Here is a 20,781-nt window from a genome sequence, read left to right as displayed (position 1 = left end):
GTTTCATTCATAATATAGAGTTGGTCTTAAGTCTGGAATAAAATCAATTGTTTTTCAACCCAAAATCTAAACGCTGAAATCCGTAAATGGATTTTCTATTATCTCCATATCCTAATCAATGAGAGTGAATATTTCTCTTCAATCCCTGTTAGACGAATAAACATCCAACTTTTTCCATTTTTCAGATGAAAACATACACAAGGAAAGGAATGGTGGGATTCCATTTTCCGTGAGCTTTCTAACGAGCCTACACATGGTATATGTTTCCATTTGGCCTGCTATTTTATATTAATTTCATATCGATAATCGGAATCTCAGTTGAAGGAAGAATGACAACTTCCATCTTTTTTTTAGTTTCAGTTTTGAACCAAGTTTCTAAATTTATGCAGAACCAGAGGTACCAATGCGAGCACAAAATACTTACATTTTCATCATTAATAAGCCACGTGACATTCATGAAAGGATAGGAACCTGGTGTTGTACAATTAGCTGTCATACGAGCTCCTGGTGTTATTTTGTGTACGTCGGATCTTAAAACTGGCTCCTCATCTGGAATTTCTGGAAGAGAAACGATAATCATTTTATAATACCTCAAAATCGAATAAGATCCAAAAGATCGACTGAGCAAAAGTTATTTCAGAGATTTCACTGAACTATACATTGTCTAGATTTTCTGAGCTCAATTCTGAGCATAGTTGGAAGATTCTGATTCTGATTTTAATCTCTACGCTTCTTCATACAAGCAAATTAATGATTTCTAGGGAGTCTTGGTTTTGAGGTCCTGAAAGTTTCTGCAGTGCTGATATCGAGGCTGATATATTTGGCAAATCGGTAACATTTGAAATTGTTTCGAGGAAAACATAATTCTGTTATATGAAAACGAAATATAATAACGAAATATAATAACGAAAATGATTCAGATACATTACATTCACTGATAACAAAATCACTAAATGTTACGATCTAAATCGGACTACAGACATCCACCATCACTCGAAATATCAATACAAAGATCATTCCATCAAAGAAGTGTAGATGCTGACCACCCCAAATGTTAGAAGGGGGTTAGATGGAGTTTTAAAATGGTTTGAGAGTATTTCTCAGTTATCGTTGTGATATCTCCAAATTCATCATACTGAAAAAATGTTTCAGTCTTTTCGGATATTCAGGGACGTATATTTTCCTCCAAGAAATTACACGGAAGATATTTTGTCACTCTACCTATAGAACAAACGCTGTCTGAAGGATAGAATTTCTGAAAATAAAGGAGATAGATGTCCTCAACATTCTCATCCCATTAAAAGGAGAAAAGTGAAACAACAGCGCTTTAGCAGAACATATCTCTATACGCTCCATTACTTCGATTTCAACATAGATTCAATTAAGATATTTAGTCATAAAAAAATAAAAATAACAGTAATTTCATTAAATTATATCGACTAAACAAAATAAAAAACCTATAAACAAAGGAATCTGATATATTTGTTTCAAGTTTGTGCAAAATCCTAAAAGCAGTGCTCTAAAATAAATTTTAATTACGTCACTGACTTTTCTGTAAAAATATCTATTATAGGCAATTTAAATTTTTTTTCTATTTTCTACAGGGCCTGAGAAATAATATTATCTCCAAAAGTGAACATTTTCGTTTTTGCCTTATATTTCCTTTACAAGGAAAATATAACTTTTTTGAGTCTGTCAATAGAAGGAAATTCTTTGACATCCTTTTCGTTGACAATCTTCCAGATTGTGAAAACATTCAGATAAAATATAAGTCGTTTAGATTAAGATGAGACATTACTTACATTGAATATGTTCGCTACCGTCTGATATGTTGTAGACTCCGTTGTAGATATTAGAATATCAGGGTTACCTACTGAAACTCCTGAAACCCTGTCTTCCCTCTTTTTCAATCACTTTCGGCATTTTAGTAATATTAATTAATATTAGTTGTGGCAACGGCGTTATGACATTAACGACTTTTCATGAGTGTGCCAACCTCACTCCGTTCTAATAAGAAAATCTTGAGAAAATTATTTCATGACAAACCGAGTGGCCAACAGAGTGCTGAAATAAAAGTGAATGGACTATACCTAATGAGCATTACTTTTATTCAGCCAAATATGGCTCAAAATAGAAAAACGCATATTTGGCTGAAGAAAAAACTGCCCATTAAGCACATGGAAAAGTAAATTTTCCGTGACTTTCATCCAAATCGATTCGTTTTTGTTGCAAACGAAAATTAATAACGAAAAACCGGTTTTTTGAATTTTCACCATGACTTTGAGGTAATGTCGAGAATCAATAGGTATATAAAAAAGTTATGGGTGTGACAATTATCTATTACATTAAAACTATTTTCATACCAGTTATATTTCCGAATCATTTACCGAGTTCTCTTCATTCATATAATTTCAGTCATAATTCATACTAAATTTTCAGACTAACCACATATACTCCATTAACATTTATTTTAGTACTCGGTTGGCCATGAAATAATTTTCTCAAGTTTTTTTTAACCAGAACGGAGTAAGGTTGGCACACAGAAGTCGTTAATGTCTTAACGCCGTTGCAACAACTAATATCAATTTTCATTACGAAAATGTCGGAAGTGATTGAATAAAAGAGAAGACAGGGTTTCAGGAAGTGCTATTTAGAATTCAGATCCGCTCATTCAAATCGTTGCCCTGATATTCTGAAATCCACAATAGGTACGTCAGACGGTAGCGAGCATATTCAGTGTAAGCCTAGTTGCACACACACCGATTTTGGACGGCCGATTTTTTATCGGTCGTCCAAATTCCAATAGTGAACCACGTGTGGGAACGGGACCTTGCACATACGCCGATCACTGATCGGTGACGGTAAAATGCCGGTGAAAAACCGTCCAATACCGGCAATACCGGGATGTAGTGGCGTATGTGACTAAGTACACGTTTGTACAAGCACCGATTGTTCACCATTGAACTCAAGAAGGAGTTCTTTCTTGAGTTCAATGTTTTTTACCGACCATTTCAGTCGAATTCGTTTGGCTGATCGTTTGGCCGGTAAAAATCCGGTGAGTGTGCTAGCAACTGCTACCGATAAAATATCGGCCGATTTTATTCCGGGCCGTCCAAAATCGGTGTGTGTGCAACTAGGATAAGTGAATTTATATAATGTTTCATCTGAATCTAAACGACTTATATCTTAGCTCTGATTATGTCCACAATCAGAAAGATTGTGAATGAAGAGGATGACTAAGAATTTTGTTCTATTGGGAGACCCAAAAAAGTGGTGGCATTTGAGAATTGTATGTTTGGGTAAATTAATGCAAAAAGTTACTACAGGATTTTCGGTGAATGTCATCGCAGAATAAGTTCCCCAAACATTGATTTTTCTATTTTTCATTTGACTTGTTCAATTGTAAATGTCTTAAGGTACCAATGAATACATAATTATTGTTATTATATCAAAGTTTTGAAAATACAGCCATAAATGAGAGCCAGTTGTACTGTTAATTATTGTTTCTTCATGTGAAATTCTTGGTCAAAAGTTCCTCTCGACTTGAAACTTCCTTTAATTTATTTTACTTCCATTGATGCAAGATGATATTTGTTGAAGAATTTAACATTCTTGTAATTATCCGTTAATTTCTTCAAGAGACACCCATTCCCAACCACTGCATCATATGCATTTCATCTTCAGGTTGATATTTTTGGGTTATAAATCAACAACTGATGTATGAAAAGCGTCATAACCCCACATTTTCGTACTATACAGAGTGAAATGTGTCAAATTTCCATGGCCAACCGAGTGCTAAAATAAAAGTGAATGGAGTATAGTGCTTAGAATTTTTTTCCTGTCAATTCTGTTTGGCCCTGATGGATTAGTATTGGCCCACTCTTTCATTGCACAAATCTAAGATGGTCGTTGCCGTGTAGTATTCGATTTCCGCTGCCAATGTCATCAATTCATCTTCAGTTTTTTTTGAGAATAGTCTGAGCGGCAGACAGAAGAATTATCAAACGCTAGTTCAATTATTGGAAATATCTAAGATGGATTTACCATTCATTATTATCACTTCGCCCATCTACAATGCAAGTTTTTCAATATTGTCTAACCGTTTCCGAACACCAATATATTCAACAAATTTCTGCCACTATATTTGGAGTCCGTAAAAGTTGGCCGCCTGCTTCTGTTGACACAATCACGCAACCCTCCATCTGAAACGCCACTGGCGAATCCGTACGTAAAAAATGGTTTTCACCATTATGCATTATTCACGATCTACACGATGCAAATTCGGATGGAATAGAAAATTTCACTCAATCTGTATTTTTGTTTCCCAAGCTTACGGAAAACCCATAGAGAGCCATCAGCAAATGCTTCGTGAACACATCAATGGTTTTACGTCCATCAAATCCAGCTAAAAGCCCTTTTGCATTTGTGAGGTTCACGCTGACTCTGCCCCATTCATGGCAGGTATTAATTTAGTAATTACACCGGAGGAAAGAGAATGAGGTAACACAGATGGGAGGTGCTTTCGCACCTGGATGGCCGACCGATAAAATATCCGTGTAATTCAATTATGATGGGATGGCGACAGCAAAAATTGTTAGCTTCTAATTAAAACGTCGTTATGGGTGCAATCTGTATTTTCGACTAGGTTATAATGTTTTCCGTTAAATTCGCATTAAAAAAGGGAATAATACCTCGTAATATAGGTTTAATGATGAATTAGGGGATTTTATGAAAGTAGATCCGAATCCGTTGTTCGTGTACCATGGAAATTGAGTTAATTCCGACTTATAACATACCTGTGAGTTGCAATCGATATTTTGTTTGGGAATTCGCATGTTTTCGAAAAGTTCATAACGATGTGTTATTTGGATTTCACTTTATTTTTAGTTCAGTGGGTATCTCATTTTTTGAAATGCTCATCAAAGATTTGAAGAGATTTTTTCGGTAAGCACGGTTGAGGAAGACTTTCTCCGGAGAAGTAATAGGATATAGAGAATTTTTCAAATGTGAACTACCGTGCTAGTTGAAAACTACAATTTCTCAAGGACTAAGGGTGTTTCTCAGAAGAAATCTGATTTTCCGATCAACTCTGAACCATTGAATGAAATCGGTCGGTTTTTTTTTCTGTTAAGGAAGTATAGGTAGTTCTATTAAACATTTAGAGAGAAATAATCACAATTTTCTGCTGAAAATTTGGGTTTTCAAATATTAACCTTCTCTCTAAAATACTTTCAAACTTCTGTAACTTTCGGTTTTATCGAAAAAGATAGCTCTTTAATTTCAATTTCATCAGTATGCCTATTCGCATTGACTGTTTTTCCTTATTTCAAGCTTTCCCTTGATAACTATGAATGTCTCAATTATAGGTATAAGGTAAGAAATAGGTACCTAACAAAAATGTAGGTTGCAATTTAAAAATGTTGATCTTTATTTATTCGATTTGTAAAACTTGACAATCTTCTCATAAACATATTGTAAATTTTCGGTCCAAACAGAAAATAGCGTACATTATGGCAGAATTGAAAATCGTGATTTCAAGAAAAACCTTCCCAGCAGAAATTTAAAAAATGTGTAACCTCCCGTTTTCACTATATTTTCCATAAGAATCCCAATAACTCATAAACCGTGGACTCTTTTCCCCAGGTGGGGCATAATGATGAAATTGCCATTTAATCAGCTATCAAACGATGCAAAAATAAACGGCGTGTGCCATTTAAAATCAGAAAGTTTTGACATATAAAGTGACACTTCTCAAAACTCATTGACGTTTATAATTTTAATACAGCAATAATCCAGAACGTTAACTTGACAGAATGCCCGGTGAATGGTTTAGTAGAAGCTATGAATTACGTTTAGATACAGAATATCGACCTTAAAAATTCCATAGCCTACTTCACGACGAATTTTTTTGAACGGACGTTACCTCAATCACATGATGAAATGAAATGATGCGAGGATTCTTATGACAAAAAGGTTTGAAGAAAAATATAAGACACTCAACCTTCATTTTATTAGACAAATGAAATCATTCTACCAACAAAGATATAGATACATCATAATTGGCTAAACTTTCGACAAAAGTATATAAACGGAAAATTAAACTGTATTTCTGGAGTATTGAAAAAAAAAACAATGGGCAAGTGTCCTGAACCTCCATAATCGAATTTAAGATTATTTATGGAATTAACCGTTTTCCACGTGAAGGATTCGCTTCAAAATTCAGAAATTTCAGAAATACACCCTTCGAAACTTAGTAAACATTCGAATATGTAAAAGCTTGTGACCTAGAAGGCCTTTACTAAAGTCTAGTAATTTTTGTTAATTCGACAACAGTGGAAACTATCAAGATGATAGCCACAGATTGCATAAATATGTTTCTGTAATCTGTGCCTGTACCTTCCTAAAACCATAGACATCGAGACAAGGACTGAGCAATGTCAGCATGAAATTGGCTTCTTTATAGAAAGAGAGAAACGATCGTCGGGCATTTACCTGTCTCTTTTTTGTTAACATAGAGGTGAGTGTGGACCAATAAAAATTCTAGAAAAAGACAACTGTATGCCTGATGTTCAGTTTCTTTCTGTCACTTTTTTGACCGTATTTCATGCATAGATAGAAAGGGAAGGCACGGTCCATGTCTAGATGTCTATGCTTAAAACCGATGACATTTTGTGTCATTGTTTGTTTTTCTTGTCGAATGTAATCAAAAAACTTGATATTCATTACGTCTATGTTGATCAGAAAACTTTCATGACCATTATTGACTCGATGGGCGTTGCCGGATTGTGAAAATGACGTAGAATGTTCATAAGAGAGCACTTCTGAAATCAGAATTTTCGTAAGTGAATATATAAAAATTGCAATATTTTAAAATTCGAAAAAAATATATTTCGATATATTTGAGTTATAAGGATTTCAATGACATATATTTTTAATTTAGGAAAATAGCCCATGCATTATGCCAAATCTTATATTCTTAACCTAGAAAGAGTAGGGACTCCAGTGTCACTTTTAATCCCGAAGCGAAAAGCTCCCTCTGTTCGGACTGCTATTGAAAGAACTTTAGTTGTTTCTTCCTTCTCTCCTCCTCATGGATTGAATTAGATTTCAAGTATATTTTTGCTCCTTGACGTGCGTGAAAAGATTTCCATCGTTACAATGCCTCACTATCTTGATTTAAAAAATTATAACACCTTGTTTTGATTCGCCGCCCCATTCAAGATATTGTTAACTATATTACGAACAATTTACATACGTAATCTAGTGGTAACATGATTTGCTTTGCAGTTATGCATGTAGGTCACAATTGATTAATAATCTATTGTTGGTATACCACATGCTTATTGTATTATGCAATTGAGTTCATAAATATTGGACAGGATAAGGGGAACGGAGCACCGAACCGAACCAATATTTTATATAACACTCGTTGTTTCCGAAACATCCACAGATTTCTCTGTCAAGAATCTTTCAATCAACGTCCAGGATCAGGTAGGTATGATCAAGTAGTACAACTATTTCACATATTATCTCTAGCAGATTTTGATGAAAACAAAATACGTTTTCTATTAAATTGAATTCATTTCTTTTTTTGTGATTATCGGAATCTGTGCAGGTCACCGATGTTTCGTTGATGAACCGTAGCGTTCAATTTTCAATTCCGCAAAATAGCTGAGAAATTTTATGCACAGTAAACGAGTAATTCACAGTTATGCACTCATCTGCAGTAGAGCATTATTTGCAATGCATGACCGGATTTTCACCGCCTATAGTGTAAATTCCATTTACCACCCTGTCTATATTCGCTGAAATGCATGCATAGTATACAATAATTATATTGTTGGCTACATGGCTACTACTCTCTCAACTACTTTTACAATATAATAACCGACAGAAGAAGTAGACTTATCGGTTAATATTTAGTTTTGTGTGAATTTACATTTTCGGCATTGGTGAACAACTTCGGCAGTATTCCACTTCCTGGGGTAATATTTTGTTTTCATGATTTCATTTCCTATATTCATTAAACGTACAATTCTTGGCATTTTCTTCAGTATGAAGAATTGTGGCAATTGTTGTGTTTGTTTGGCACTTGATACTCATCAACAATTTTTTCACCATTTATTTATTTATTTTGCAGCTATGTAAGGAAGAACTATAACTGATTTATGTTTGAAAGTTCCTCATTGTTGAAATGAAGTTCCTGGAAACTACCACAGCCTTCTAAAACACAGTGTTAAGAGGGCTGCGAAACTACTATTTTTTAACTGCCGAGGACCAATTTCACTAAGAATATAAATCGAGATAGGACTTTACTGGCCTTACGGAGAGAATCTCGTCGATTTATATCGATTACTCATCTGAAGTTCAGTTGAAATGGAATGTCTCTGTGTTTTGTGGTTTCTTTACCCCCCTCACTTCACTTCATAGACAAAGCAGATAGAGTTTGTTTGAATTTTAGTCTGAGTTCTGAGTTCAAGATGAATTAATCACAATTTGGTGAAATTGGCCCTGAAAGGTATTTTATGACTGTTTCCTCCTCCTCTCCTTGGTGTCCATTGGGTTCCTGATCTCCCTGCACTTCCTGTCGAAATGGGTGGTGTTTTTTCCGTTGTCTTCTGCTTTCTTTGCGTACCTTTCTGGCTGTCCCCAGCAGTAGGTATCGCTTCCTGCATGAGTTTGGATAGTTTCGTCCAATTGTTTCTTTAAATACTCTTGTAGTTTCTTTGTTATCAGCCTTGATATCAATGAAATGAAAATAGGGATATCTTTCAATTTCTATTGTCTCCGGGTTTGTTCCTTGAGGTCTCTGTATTTCGAAATATTTTCGATATCCTTATATTCAGTGATATTATGTTAGGTCTATTGTGTGTAATTCTTCGGTATGTTAGCAGTTAGAAGTAGGGCTCATGATGATTATTTTCCAATAAAGAATCTTGATGGTAATTGCAATTACCATTTCCTTATTAAAATAAGGAAATTTTTTGGCCTTACAAATTGGTATTCTATAGATAATTTTTGTTTAAAATCTTAGCAACAGCATGATGTCTATGTAGTCTTGTACAGGGTGGGCAAAAATCGTTGTCTACTGAGGGGATCTCAAGAACTACATATATTTAACAGCTAGAAAAAGAAGGATGATCTATTCTCTAGCTCTTTTCTCATGACTAACCCAATTTTGAAATGAGAATCAGCTTATCATTCTTAGATTTCAAGTTTAAAAAAAAAATTGAGATTTTGACGATTCGGAAAAGTGCTCATAACTTTTTTTCTTTGAAGTTACAGATCTGAAACTTGAACCTTCTTAGGCACTTTCATACGTAGAATCTACTGACAAAAGAATTTTTTTCCAATTCAAAAATAAGAAATTCAATAAAAGTTTGCATTTAAAAAAATGAAAGTTCACCTAATGATTCGAAATTAAAAAATATTTTGAGCTCGTCAGTGAATTCTACATGAAAAAGTGCCTGTAGAGGTTCAAGTTTCAGATTTGTGCCTTCAAAGGCGAAAAAGTTATGAGAACATTACGAAATTGCCAAACTCAAAAACGAAGCTTCGTAGGAGGCTGCGGTTTCCACCATTCTCTGTTTCTCCGAAAAAGAGCTCGGAAATGTGTCATACGTTTTCTTCTAGCTACTATAGTTCTCGAGATCCTCTCAGTAGACAACGAATTTTGCCCACCCTGTACTCTGTACCTACGAACTTCTGGCATCCCTCGTAGATGTACTGAATTGTTTCATGTGTCGCACAGCCATAACGACTTCCATCGTCTTGGCGATGGTATCTGTATCTGTCAAAAAATTAAGCATGGTGAAATGGTAAGGAAAAGATGTACCTTATTGGCAAAAACAGAAGTTGAAGTTTGAGTTATAAAATAGATTTCGTTTCACCCAGTATAAAAACACGTACCTAGTGTGGTGCTAGCTTCACGTACACCGTACCTACGCTTGTTTTTCTTAAAATTCAAAATTTGTGATAGATTCCATATGAAATAACCCATAATTATAACAAATTCAACCAAATCGGACTCAAAGAAGAAAAAACAAACTTCATCGATTTATTGATTGAATCGATTATTTTGCCGGTCAGTGTATTAAGAATTAATTCAAGTTAAAAACTCACCATGTATCCGCAAGAATACTGTGGCATAGAAGTTCAGCAATATTATCGATCATCAGGACTACTATTATTAGCCGATTACTCCAGAACCAAGTGATAAAATCATTAAGTGCGCTATAATAACCTGAATAAGTGCCCCCCATCCCGCATTTTCGTGGAAATCTTCACGAATCATGAACTGTATAACTCGATTATTTCATTCGATACACCGCAAACACATTCGCGGAAGAACCGTCCAGTCGTTAACCTAGATTTCCTCCCTAGCATGTCAAAGGAGTTGTTATCAATTTGGCTAAAATGCTTCCACAACTTCGGCGATATGCAGGACTGGTCGCCGCATAGTTTGGATGTAATTTTCTCTCTCCAAAATAGATCGAACCTGTGCGATAATGCACTTGAAACAGTTCGTTGATAGTTATACATATTCTGTGTCCTTGTAAGCGATCTGGGTTTGTGCATTGCACAAGAGCATTGGAACCACTTCAGTGCTCGGAATGTATCACTCGCATGGCTGATAAGCTGTTTGGTAACGGCGAATTGCATTCAGTTTTCATGCGAAACTGTTTATCGTTCGAACGTTTTCATTCACATGACGCCGAGAGTATATGATGATCAAAGTCAATGTTGTGACCTCGAAATGTTTGAAATTATTTGACTGTTAAAGTTTAATTCGAGACTTCTATGAATTGAATTCGGATATTTTTACTGACATTCTTTACTTCCTACTGAATAGAAATTGCTAAAACTCATGAATAACTGAACTGATTTGAATAGCTTTTTTTTATCCCGTTTATTAGCCTTTGAAGAGCCGACGAAACTATATCGGGATTTACTCGAGCGTCCAGACGTGGAGACCTCGTGAATTTTGAAGATGGTAGAAAGAAAAAAAGGTTCTATGATGTATGCACTTTCAGTGGTGGTGAAAGCGTCTGCGGGTTTACAAAGATGTAAAAAAAAAACATCACGTGTACAAACTCGTGCGTGTCAGATTAAGATATCGTATATGCCCTACGTGTCTCTGATAATGAATTAATGTTAATCTGACAGTTTGCGTGGTGGGGCTGGCTGTTTGGAAGAGTTGAAAATTTTTTCGAGCTTGTCAGATTTTTGAAGGATATGTTGGTTGGACCCAACGGAAGCTACTTTTCAAGAGACTGACAATTTGGTCACAGCGGCTCTTCGAAAATGCAAAAAAACCGTTACTTGTATATACTCGAGCGTGTCAGATTTTCATACAGATGGTTAATTTTGGTGTTGCAGACGTGCTCATTTACCAATCAGGGGAGGTTTTCTTAATCTGATAGTTTGAAGATGATCAAAATGCATTTTTTTAGAGTATCTCCCTTTCTGTACCTCTAATGGTTTCTGTATTCATTATGCAATTTGTAGATAATAAAATTCCATATAACTTTTGTGTGAAACAATTTTTCATACCCTTAACCGTTTTTGAGCTAGAGGGTGATAATGGTGAGGAGCTTAGCCTCACATGCGAAAGGCCAAGGTCAATGTAGAAACCCAGTCTAATGAACATTCATTGCCATAAATCTCCGAGTAAATCTCAGAAACGTTCGAAAACATTCGAATGTACAAAAAATTGCTTCGGACAAAATTTGTAGAAAGTGTTATGCTCTTCATATTTTATAACGAATGCGAAGAGGCCCAGCAGAGGAGAAAATTAAAAAAAAACTGATTTTTGCGACCTTTATGACCAGTTTTCATTGTTTCGGCTTGCTGAAACAATTATATTATATTTTTATTATATTATATTTTTTTCATTATTCTTGAATCATTAGCTTCAAATTAAAAAGCCACCGCTCTCGAGCATATACACGTGACTTTTTTTTTCTTTTTTTTCAAATTTTGCGCCCTCCCACACATTTTCGTCACCCTTAAATCGTCAGATTAAGAGAATATATACCCTTCAACATATACAAGCTCGAGTAAGTAAGTAAGTTTTTTTTATACTTTTCTGACAGGCTGTCCTAGACAATTCCCCATATGTACAGATCACATTTTTCGTAGAGTTACTCTACAGCGTCCAAGGTATCTCCCCTCATATTAAACTGACACGCTCGAATACATCCCGAATTTCCCGCAAGGGCTCCCCAACTATAGGAGACTAGCTCACCCAATAGACGTGGTCCTGTCATAATGAGGGAATATTTACTAATCGAAAGTAAAATTAGAGATGGAACAAATTAATTAAAAAAAGTATGAAAAGATGAAAAAAGTTTTTATTTTATTTCAAACTTTCCATTAAGAAATGGATTGAGTACATAGCACATAAAATGCTATGTTCATTATTTATTTGAAGTGAAAATCGACTTTTTCACTGCAGTATCTCTTTGTAAAAAACATTTTTTGTTTTGTCTGTTGCATGAACAAAGTTGAGAGTAACTGTATTTTTAACGTAAATGTAACTCGCAAAAAATTATCCAATTCGGTGCGGTCGTTCGAGCGTGATGCGTTTACATAGTATTCATAGATTCTATATTATTAATATAGATAAATAATAGTAGCTTTACTCTTGGTATATCATTCGAATCGTTTTTCGAGATTTCTAACCTAATTTTTTGCTTCTTATTTTTCTTTGGTTCGGCCTATAGTCCCGTCATGCCTGCTGTCGCATACCTAAGTTTATTCTAACGTTCAGATAGATAGACAGCTTTAAGGTGTTCCAATCTGAGATACCAAGTCTTTGGCCAACTTTGAAATTGTTTTGTCCATTGTATTCGAGTGATCTCTTCACTGTCGCATTCTTGATCTTACCTGTCTGACAACACGTGTTGGACCTGTAATTCTTCTTTTATTGTACTGTTCCGAATTTGATCCTGTTACCCCGTTAAGGTACTGTTCTTAGCATTTTCGTTTCTGCAGTTCTCATTGTTTCCGCTCCATTTTCTGATACATAAATCAGAAAGTAATGAAGGGAGAAGAAGTTATACCTTTACCCTTTACCATGTTATTTAGTTTCCAGTCTTTATATTATACAATTCATGAACGGATGAACAATAGATTCATGAAACAATTCGCTCTAGAGAGTGTGCATGTATTTTCATTAAAAATTGCCTCTGACGTGATAAAAAATGGAATTGTAAAAGCGTTCATAGATATGTTAGTATATGTTTTATTCAATTGAAATTATTAAGGGTAAACGGAACTAAAAACAGGCATCGGTATAGAGAATGTAGCATGAGGTTCATTAAAGTTTAATCTTACATGATAGAAATAAAATTTGAGGACGTGCAGCATTTGCCGCCACCGCAAACATTTTCTGTTTACCCAACATTCCTAGTCCTAACCATAGCACGTTCGTGGAACTTTCGGGAGGAATTTAAAAGTAAATATCGTCAGAATAGTTCAGCTCCTGGCTGAACGGAAATATTTTCCGACTCTTCATTCCGTAATCCCAAATTCAAATTTCCGCGGAGAATTTTTGAGCGTGAGAATATAAGGGGAATTCTATTTGGAATTCATTCGGCATTCGGAAAATTTGCTGCTCAGCACTTACCCCATTCAGGTTTCGCCAAACGTCTGGACGTGACGAGAAAATCTATCTACGATGAATGTATTTCATATGTTCATGATATGGAAAATTCGCGGAAAATCGGAGCGGGACCACCCAACAAAGATCACATATATGGAGGAAACGAAATTACACGTCCAGATTTGTGTTCCGTGTATCTGCTGGATCTGCTTGATTTTTAGAATAAATATTTGAATTCTTGAAAGATTGAAAATATATTGTATTCATAAAAAGAAAAATAGCGCTGGTTCCTAGGAATGAGGGCAATACCATTTTGTACAAACGACTGTTTTTTTGGAATTTTATGCCGAAGGAATTCGAAGTTCAAAGTGACTTATCCACATCAAAAAAAAATTAGAACAGAAAAGAGAGATCAAAAAGATATTCCAGAATATAAGTGTCGAGTATCTACTAAAATAAAAAATAACCTTTCAACGTAAAGAAACCCTTCCTCTCACAGTTTCACGATGCCTCTGATAGGACAAATTTGATTTCACGAGTGGAAATATGAATTTCATATCAAGATTTTTCTTGGAGTGCAAAATGCAAGGAATAGTTTGTCATCGTTCTGAGACTAAGGAAACTTGACGAAATAGGAAAATTGTGTTTTAAACTTAAGAGCAATGACAAAAATAAAGCGTTTGATGACAAAAACTTCAATAGTCTCAGTTTTTCATGTGGATATTTATTGAAGATAGTAGAAAAAACACTAACAAGGATTCATTAGCTTTTGCGCTAAGAAAACCAATTTATTGTCTGTCGTCCATGTAGAAATTAATTAGGCAAAATCGTCAGTTCATCTTCCAGTATCAGGACACAAATAATAATAATTCGTATGAATTTTTTTTTTCTTTTGTTGAATGAATAGAGTGCTTCCCGATAAAATTACTCTATTTCTCTATTACGTATAAAGCCTTCTATTCACACAACTGAATTTTGATGGGAAGTTTCAGCTGTATTCGTTTAATTCTACTTCATGACACTTTGTTATTCATAAACCGTATTACTCATTTAAGGTGGTATCAAGTAGAATTCAATGAAATATAAAACTTCTTTTTTTTTGTTTTTTGCTGATAATTTAAGCGTTTATTTCTCAGTGTTATCAAAATGGACATAGAGGTATAACTTTGGAAAAATAATCTTTTTTCATGTATTACCACTTCAATTTTTGTCAAGCGGTCGCCACATGTTGTCCGTTACATCCATGTTTGATAATTGCATAAACCATAGCAGGAATGTGGAAAAATATATGCTGGTCTAGTTTTAAATTTTATTCATAACTTCGCTTCGTTTCTGTGTCAGTCCCCGAAAATATCGATGCAGTTCATGACATGATTTTGTCAGACCGTCAAATTGGGGTAAAACGGATATCTGAAGCACTGAATATTTCATACGAACGCGTTCATCATATAGTTCGCGTCAATTTGGCATGAGAAAAATTGCTGCAGAATGGATCTCCAAATGTTTGAATGTTGACCAAAAGCGTGCAAGGGTAGAAGCATCGCGTTCGATTTGTGCTCGATTTGAAAATGATGTAGATTTCTTAAACCAAATTGTTACTATGGATGAGACTTGGGTACATTTCTACGATCCAAAAACAAAACAACAATCAATGGAATGGCGACACTCTGGTTCTCCAAGACCTAAGAAGTTTCGTGTCCAAACACCTGCTGGAAAAGTTCTTGCTTCGGTTTTTTTGAATTGCCATGGAATAATTATCATTTATTTTTTGGATAAGGGTATAACAATAACCGGAGATTACTATTCGACATTACTGACCACTCTACGGGAAAAAATCAAAGAGTAAAGAAGCGGAAAGCTATCCAAAGGTGTTTTGTTTTTGCAGGACAACGCCCCTGCAGACAAATCTAGTGTTGCCATGCAAAAAATTTGTGATTTAGGGTTTGAATTACTAGAACACCCCCCTTATTCACCAGATTTGGCTCCATCCGACTATCATCTCTTTCCTCAACTGAAAATAAGTTTAAAAGGTCGTAAATTTTCTTCTAACGAGGAGATTATAAAAGCTGTGGAGGTCTGGTTTGCAGAACAAGAAGAAACATTTTCTTTGAAAGGTCTAGAGACGTTGAAGGTTCGCTGCAATTGCAATTGAGAGGAGAATATGATGAGTAATAAAATATTTTGACATTGAAATTTTGTTTGTTTTTATAGTAGGCTAAGAATTTTTCAATATATCCTCGTAGTAATTTTTTCGTTCCTAAATGAAAACATTGAAATCAAATTTTTACGTGAAATCTGTAGTTTATGTTGAATTCTACGTATAATGGCAGGATATCAGGTCTGCTAGGTTCGCTAGTAATAATATCAATTAAATGATTGGAATCGCTTTTCGGAACGAGTGGAAGGTTTTCAATACAGTGGAGAAAAACACGACAAAATGCATTCATATCGTGTGTGCGGAAAATCGATCAAAACAACGTATTCAGCACATTGTACGCTGGCATAAAATTCGGTGAAAATCGATGTCATATTACCTGCAACAAGAAGTGACGAGGAACGCATATCTGTTTGGAAGAGTGGTGCATCTGCGGAAACTTCGCATTTGAAGACTCCCGAAGTTTCTCTCTCGACATCTCGCAGTGTGACTTCCGTAGAATTGGATCTCGAGACCTGGAAAGGATGTTGAAAGTTAATATTGGTATGAAATATGAATGGCTCTCATTCGTTTCTTTCCGAGACTTCTTGCGCCCCCATAACACATGGGGGTTGACAAACCGCGAATAGATCTTTCGGTCGAATGAAATATTTTTTATTCGAGAGGGTAATATTTTTTGAACATCAGATGGATGATTCCCGCTCTCGTGTATGAATGCGAATATTTCTCCTCGTTACAGCCATCCCGTTTCATCTCTTTCGAAATAGAATTTCTTTTCCTGTATTCAACGGAACAGCCTAGGACTATAATATATCTTCCACCGGTCTCACCAGAAAATTTTGAGGTCGGAGACACACTGAAACTGACGTGAAAGAAATGTGAATATACGAGGGCTGTACTCTTTCTCTGAGCCTAGTGAAGATAAACGAACTTTAATTCGAAAGAACATTCATCATCTATAGTTTCTCTGAATTCTCCTCATTCTAAATGTGCAAATATCATTTGACCAGAGACAGGAGGGGACAGGCGAGGAAAAATACTCGGGTCCACAGGCACTCTTTGCAAACTGAAAATCTGAGTAATGTTCGTAAAGATTATCCTATTATGAAATCGCTCAATTAGTTGAATAGCCTTCGATCTTCATTTTTCGAGTTCAGTATAAAGAAAAAGTATCATTTTTTTCAACCCTTCCTATTACCTTCTGCAGATATATTGACAAATAGTTGGAAAGCTTCTTTGTACATCATTTTTCATTAAATTGGTATGAGAAAAGGCATTTTCTGATTTCTATATCAATGAATGTTATGTCTCGGAACTTCATGACAGATTGACCACAATGCGGTTTATTAACCTGAAAAACCAATTCCAGTTTTCGTCGTAGTATTTTAACCCTTAATAACCTGAGTTTTTTTTTTCAGAAAAATACTATTCTAATTAAATAAACATCCTTTATAGAGTGTACAAGACAAAAACAAATCAATTTCTGTTTGAAAATTGTATTTTTGTTTTTGTTTGAGAAAAATGTGTTACATATATGTAACGCTAATAGCTACAGTTACTGAGAAATAAAATAGATTTGCCAGTGAAATTTGCGTTACATATGTGTAACACTAGGTTATTATGGGTTAAGGTCTGGATCAACTTCAAGAACCAATCCCCAAGAAAACACCCCTATTTTGACATGAGGCAAACATACATACATACAAAATTTCACAGTCCATGAAAACAATCACCTACTTAAAAAAATAATACTAAGTAACTTCAAGCTTAAAGCTTCCGTTACTGTCATTTTTACGTCCGGTTTCATAATCAAACCTAACGTCCCTTTAATTTTAAAGCTTCCTTCAACCCTACTTAAAAATGACACTAAAGAAAGCTTTAAGCTTAAAGTGACTTTAAATTTGATTATGAAACCGGACGTAAGTAGAGTTAAAAGAAGCTTTAAAATTAAAGGGACTTTAGGTTTGATTATGAATCCGGCCGTTATCAAACTTATATTTCGACTTTGGTGATTGGTTTTTATGAATATTTTTATGAAATATTGAGTTTCGTGATCAAAATAAGGAAAGATAACAATATTGAAAGTAGAGAGAAGGAGAACCATCTCTGCTTTGAGAGCGCAGATTATTTGTCCCCTAAAATATGTACCATTAGGTAGTTCATGTTTTTGCTAATAGCCGCGCTGGCGATCACAGGATGGCGAAATTTTTATTTAAACTAGTTGAAGTTGGCCGAGTGAACTGTCTTCCTGATGACAGATGATTAGAATAGGATTATTTTCGATTTTTGATAAGAGAACAACATCAACCATGGTGAAATGTTGAAGCTTGCGCTAGTGTAAGAGTGGTTTGGCATCAGAAAAAGAAGGAGAGGAGATAATATTTCAGATTGTGTTTTTGAGAGAAAATTGGAAAAAAAAAACCTTACCTCTGGAATCCACTCGGAGTCAATTTGTGTGTCAAGAGTACTTTTGCGATGGAGATATCATAAAAATGATGGACTCATTATATATGAAATAGAAATTGTCATCCCTCATGAAAAGGGGACTTTTCTGAATAAGAATATCTAACCAATAAAACTACATGGTCCAGCAGTGGATATTCTTGAAGAATTTTGTTGGCATAACATAATATATGGTTTATAACTGTTCTCAGCTGAGTATTGGAAACAGAATCTACTTCAATAAGTGATAAATCTGAGATTGCTATCTTTTGCTGTCCTTGATATGTTCTACTCCCCACTGCAAATGTATATAATTTTGAAGATTACATTAAACCAACTAACATGTCCTGTTTTCAATGAATATGTAGGTATCATTTTTTTGATCTGTGATTCCTTTTGGATTTCATTGATTTCGGCATTTATTATGAATGAATAAAGCTGATTACTTACTCCCTTTTTAATGTGACTTGTATTTTATTGCATATAATTCAGAAAATTCATATTTATTATAGATTTGAAACGTATTTGAAAAATCATCATGAAACAAAACCTAATATAAAATGAAGGCAAACTGACGCTTAAATCCCCACTCCTTATCGATCAACCTGGCGATCGCAGCGACTCCTATTTTCCCCGTTTTTGGAGACGCACATTTAGTACGGCGATCCTTCTCTCCACTCTCCATAGATAACAAATAAAATAGGAAGCGAGGAAGAGTGGTCATGTCGCTATCAGATCGACAGTAAAGTTGACACAGAGTGCAGTGGGTCATATCGATTCAAATCATAGGGCGAAGGGTAGTTAAACTGTCATGTCAAGATTGTTGATGGGAATGGGCATTGATATTTTTTTATTTTACATGAGTGGACTGAAACATTTTTCATCTCAGAACACATTAATTCGAAATTGAACAAAAACAGCAAAAATTATTTATGAATTGTTAAAATATTAATTCAAATGATGACAATAACAATAACAATAATTTATTCATTTTGTTAAATCATTACAAGAATGAAACACAAACAAGTCAAAAAATATATATAAATGACAATGAAAACAGAATGTAAACCCTACAAACTGCTCCCAATCAATAAAAATTCGGTCACAGAATATGGTTCCGAATCCATTAAAAAATTGAATATTTTCCTTTTGAAGGTTTTGAAATCTTTTATTTCGAGAATATTATTGATGTATGATACGTATGAGATGAATTCGAATATCTGCTGGGCAATCTGCTGAATCGCCACAATTCGAATTGCGATTCTAAATTCGAATGGATGCTAGATCCTTAGGTTTCAGCACAGAACACTAGTCAGGTTATTTTTAAAACGAATTATCATTCGATTATTGAGATTATTCGAATTTCCATTTATTGAAATAATTTGATTATGAACAACACTAGCATTTATGGAATTCTCTTTACTGTAAGTAGTCTGAAAAAGTAAATCTCCAGGCCTCCTAGTTACAGATAGTATTGAATTCATAACGATACTATTACAGAATTGTCTTCCATGAACGTAAAGAAATCTTTGTGAAACGACTAGAATACGGCAGAATAAGGTTATTAGTATATGTGATTCACTGATTCACCATGATCATATTTCTTAGGTACGTGCTTATTAATTATATCGTAAGTGTTGAGCATTTTACGCAATTAGCTCAGATAGGTTTCCTCAGAAGAAGATTAATCGTCCATACAACGCACCTACTCTGTCTATACCAGGGGATGAATTTCGAGGCTCATTAATCATTCCGGACCAAAAAAACTGATCCGAATGAAAGTCATTCCAGGAAAATATCGAAATTTAAGCGAAGTCCGAGGCAAAAAGCGAGGTGGCGCTCGGAAATAGGATGAAATAATGCCCGCCGCAAGAAAAGGGAAATGACGGTGATTTCCCTAACAGTTGCAAAACTGGGACGAGCTCGACGTTCCCGAAATCGGCGAATCAATCAACCGAGGGTTCTTCTGATTCTTCCAGAATTCGCATCATCATAACGGCCCTCCCTTATGATAATGAGACCATCTTTGTGCCATGCAAATCGCAGCGGACGTATCATATATGTATTCAAATTCATGCCTTATTAAGCAACCCGGGCCTATCCAAGGAAATTTCCTCTTCCCGAAATTCCAGTCAGGAACATATTGCATATTGATGATAAATAAATTAGGGCCAGGGCGTGGAATCCGGCTTGATGCGTTTACTCACAGGCGTTCTATCCTCCTTCCTGTTCTATCAGCCGATAAATTTTCAGTTCGAAAGTTCCAAATTTCTGTATTGAATTATGGCAACGAGAATTTATTGAAAACTTAGCTTAAGCACCTGTTCCCTGATGTATTACCTACCACTCCTGCAATCACTTTACCAAGATTGCGGTGTGGTATTTTCGTTAATTTGTTGAGAGTTGCCCTAACAAATTTATCTCTGTGGCGTGCACGTTCTGGTATTTCATCAACGTGACTCGATGAACAGGATCTATAAGATCAAGGAACACAAAATTAACGTTCAAACACCCTGCGAAGGGGGTATCTACTACCCTGTGACCGCCCAGTTTACCTTGAAAATTCGCAATCGAATTT

At 35.1% G+C, this 20,781-nt stretch overlaps 1 protein-coding gene across 1 annotated transcript in view; it reads right to left on the bottom strand.

Annotated features, from left to right (window-relative positions):
* LOC123307714 overlaps window positions 1–20,781 on the bottom strand; it is a 465,084-nt gene that overhangs the window by 37,474 nt on the left and 406,829 nt on the right. Inside the window, exons 4-5 of the mRNA XM_044890127.1 lie at window positions 16,141–16,276; window positions 425–558 (exon numbers count right to left, since the gene is read on the bottom strand). Coding sequence (XP_044746062.1) covers window positions 425–558; window positions 16,141–16,276 — 270 coding nt within the window. The remainder of the gene's footprint in view (window positions 1–424; window positions 559–16,140; window positions 16,277–20,781) is intronic.

The sequence above is a fragment of the Coccinella septempunctata genome, chromosome 2 (genome assembly GCF_907165205.1).
Source record: "Coccinella septempunctata chromosome 2, icCocSept1.1, whole genome shotgun sequence".
Taxonomy (NCBI): Eukaryota; Metazoa; Arthropoda; class Insecta; order Coleoptera; family Coccinellidae; genus Coccinella; species Coccinella septempunctata.
The sequence above is the reverse complement of the archived record's forward strand: the minus strand, read 5'-3'. Positions and strand labels throughout refer to the sequence as shown.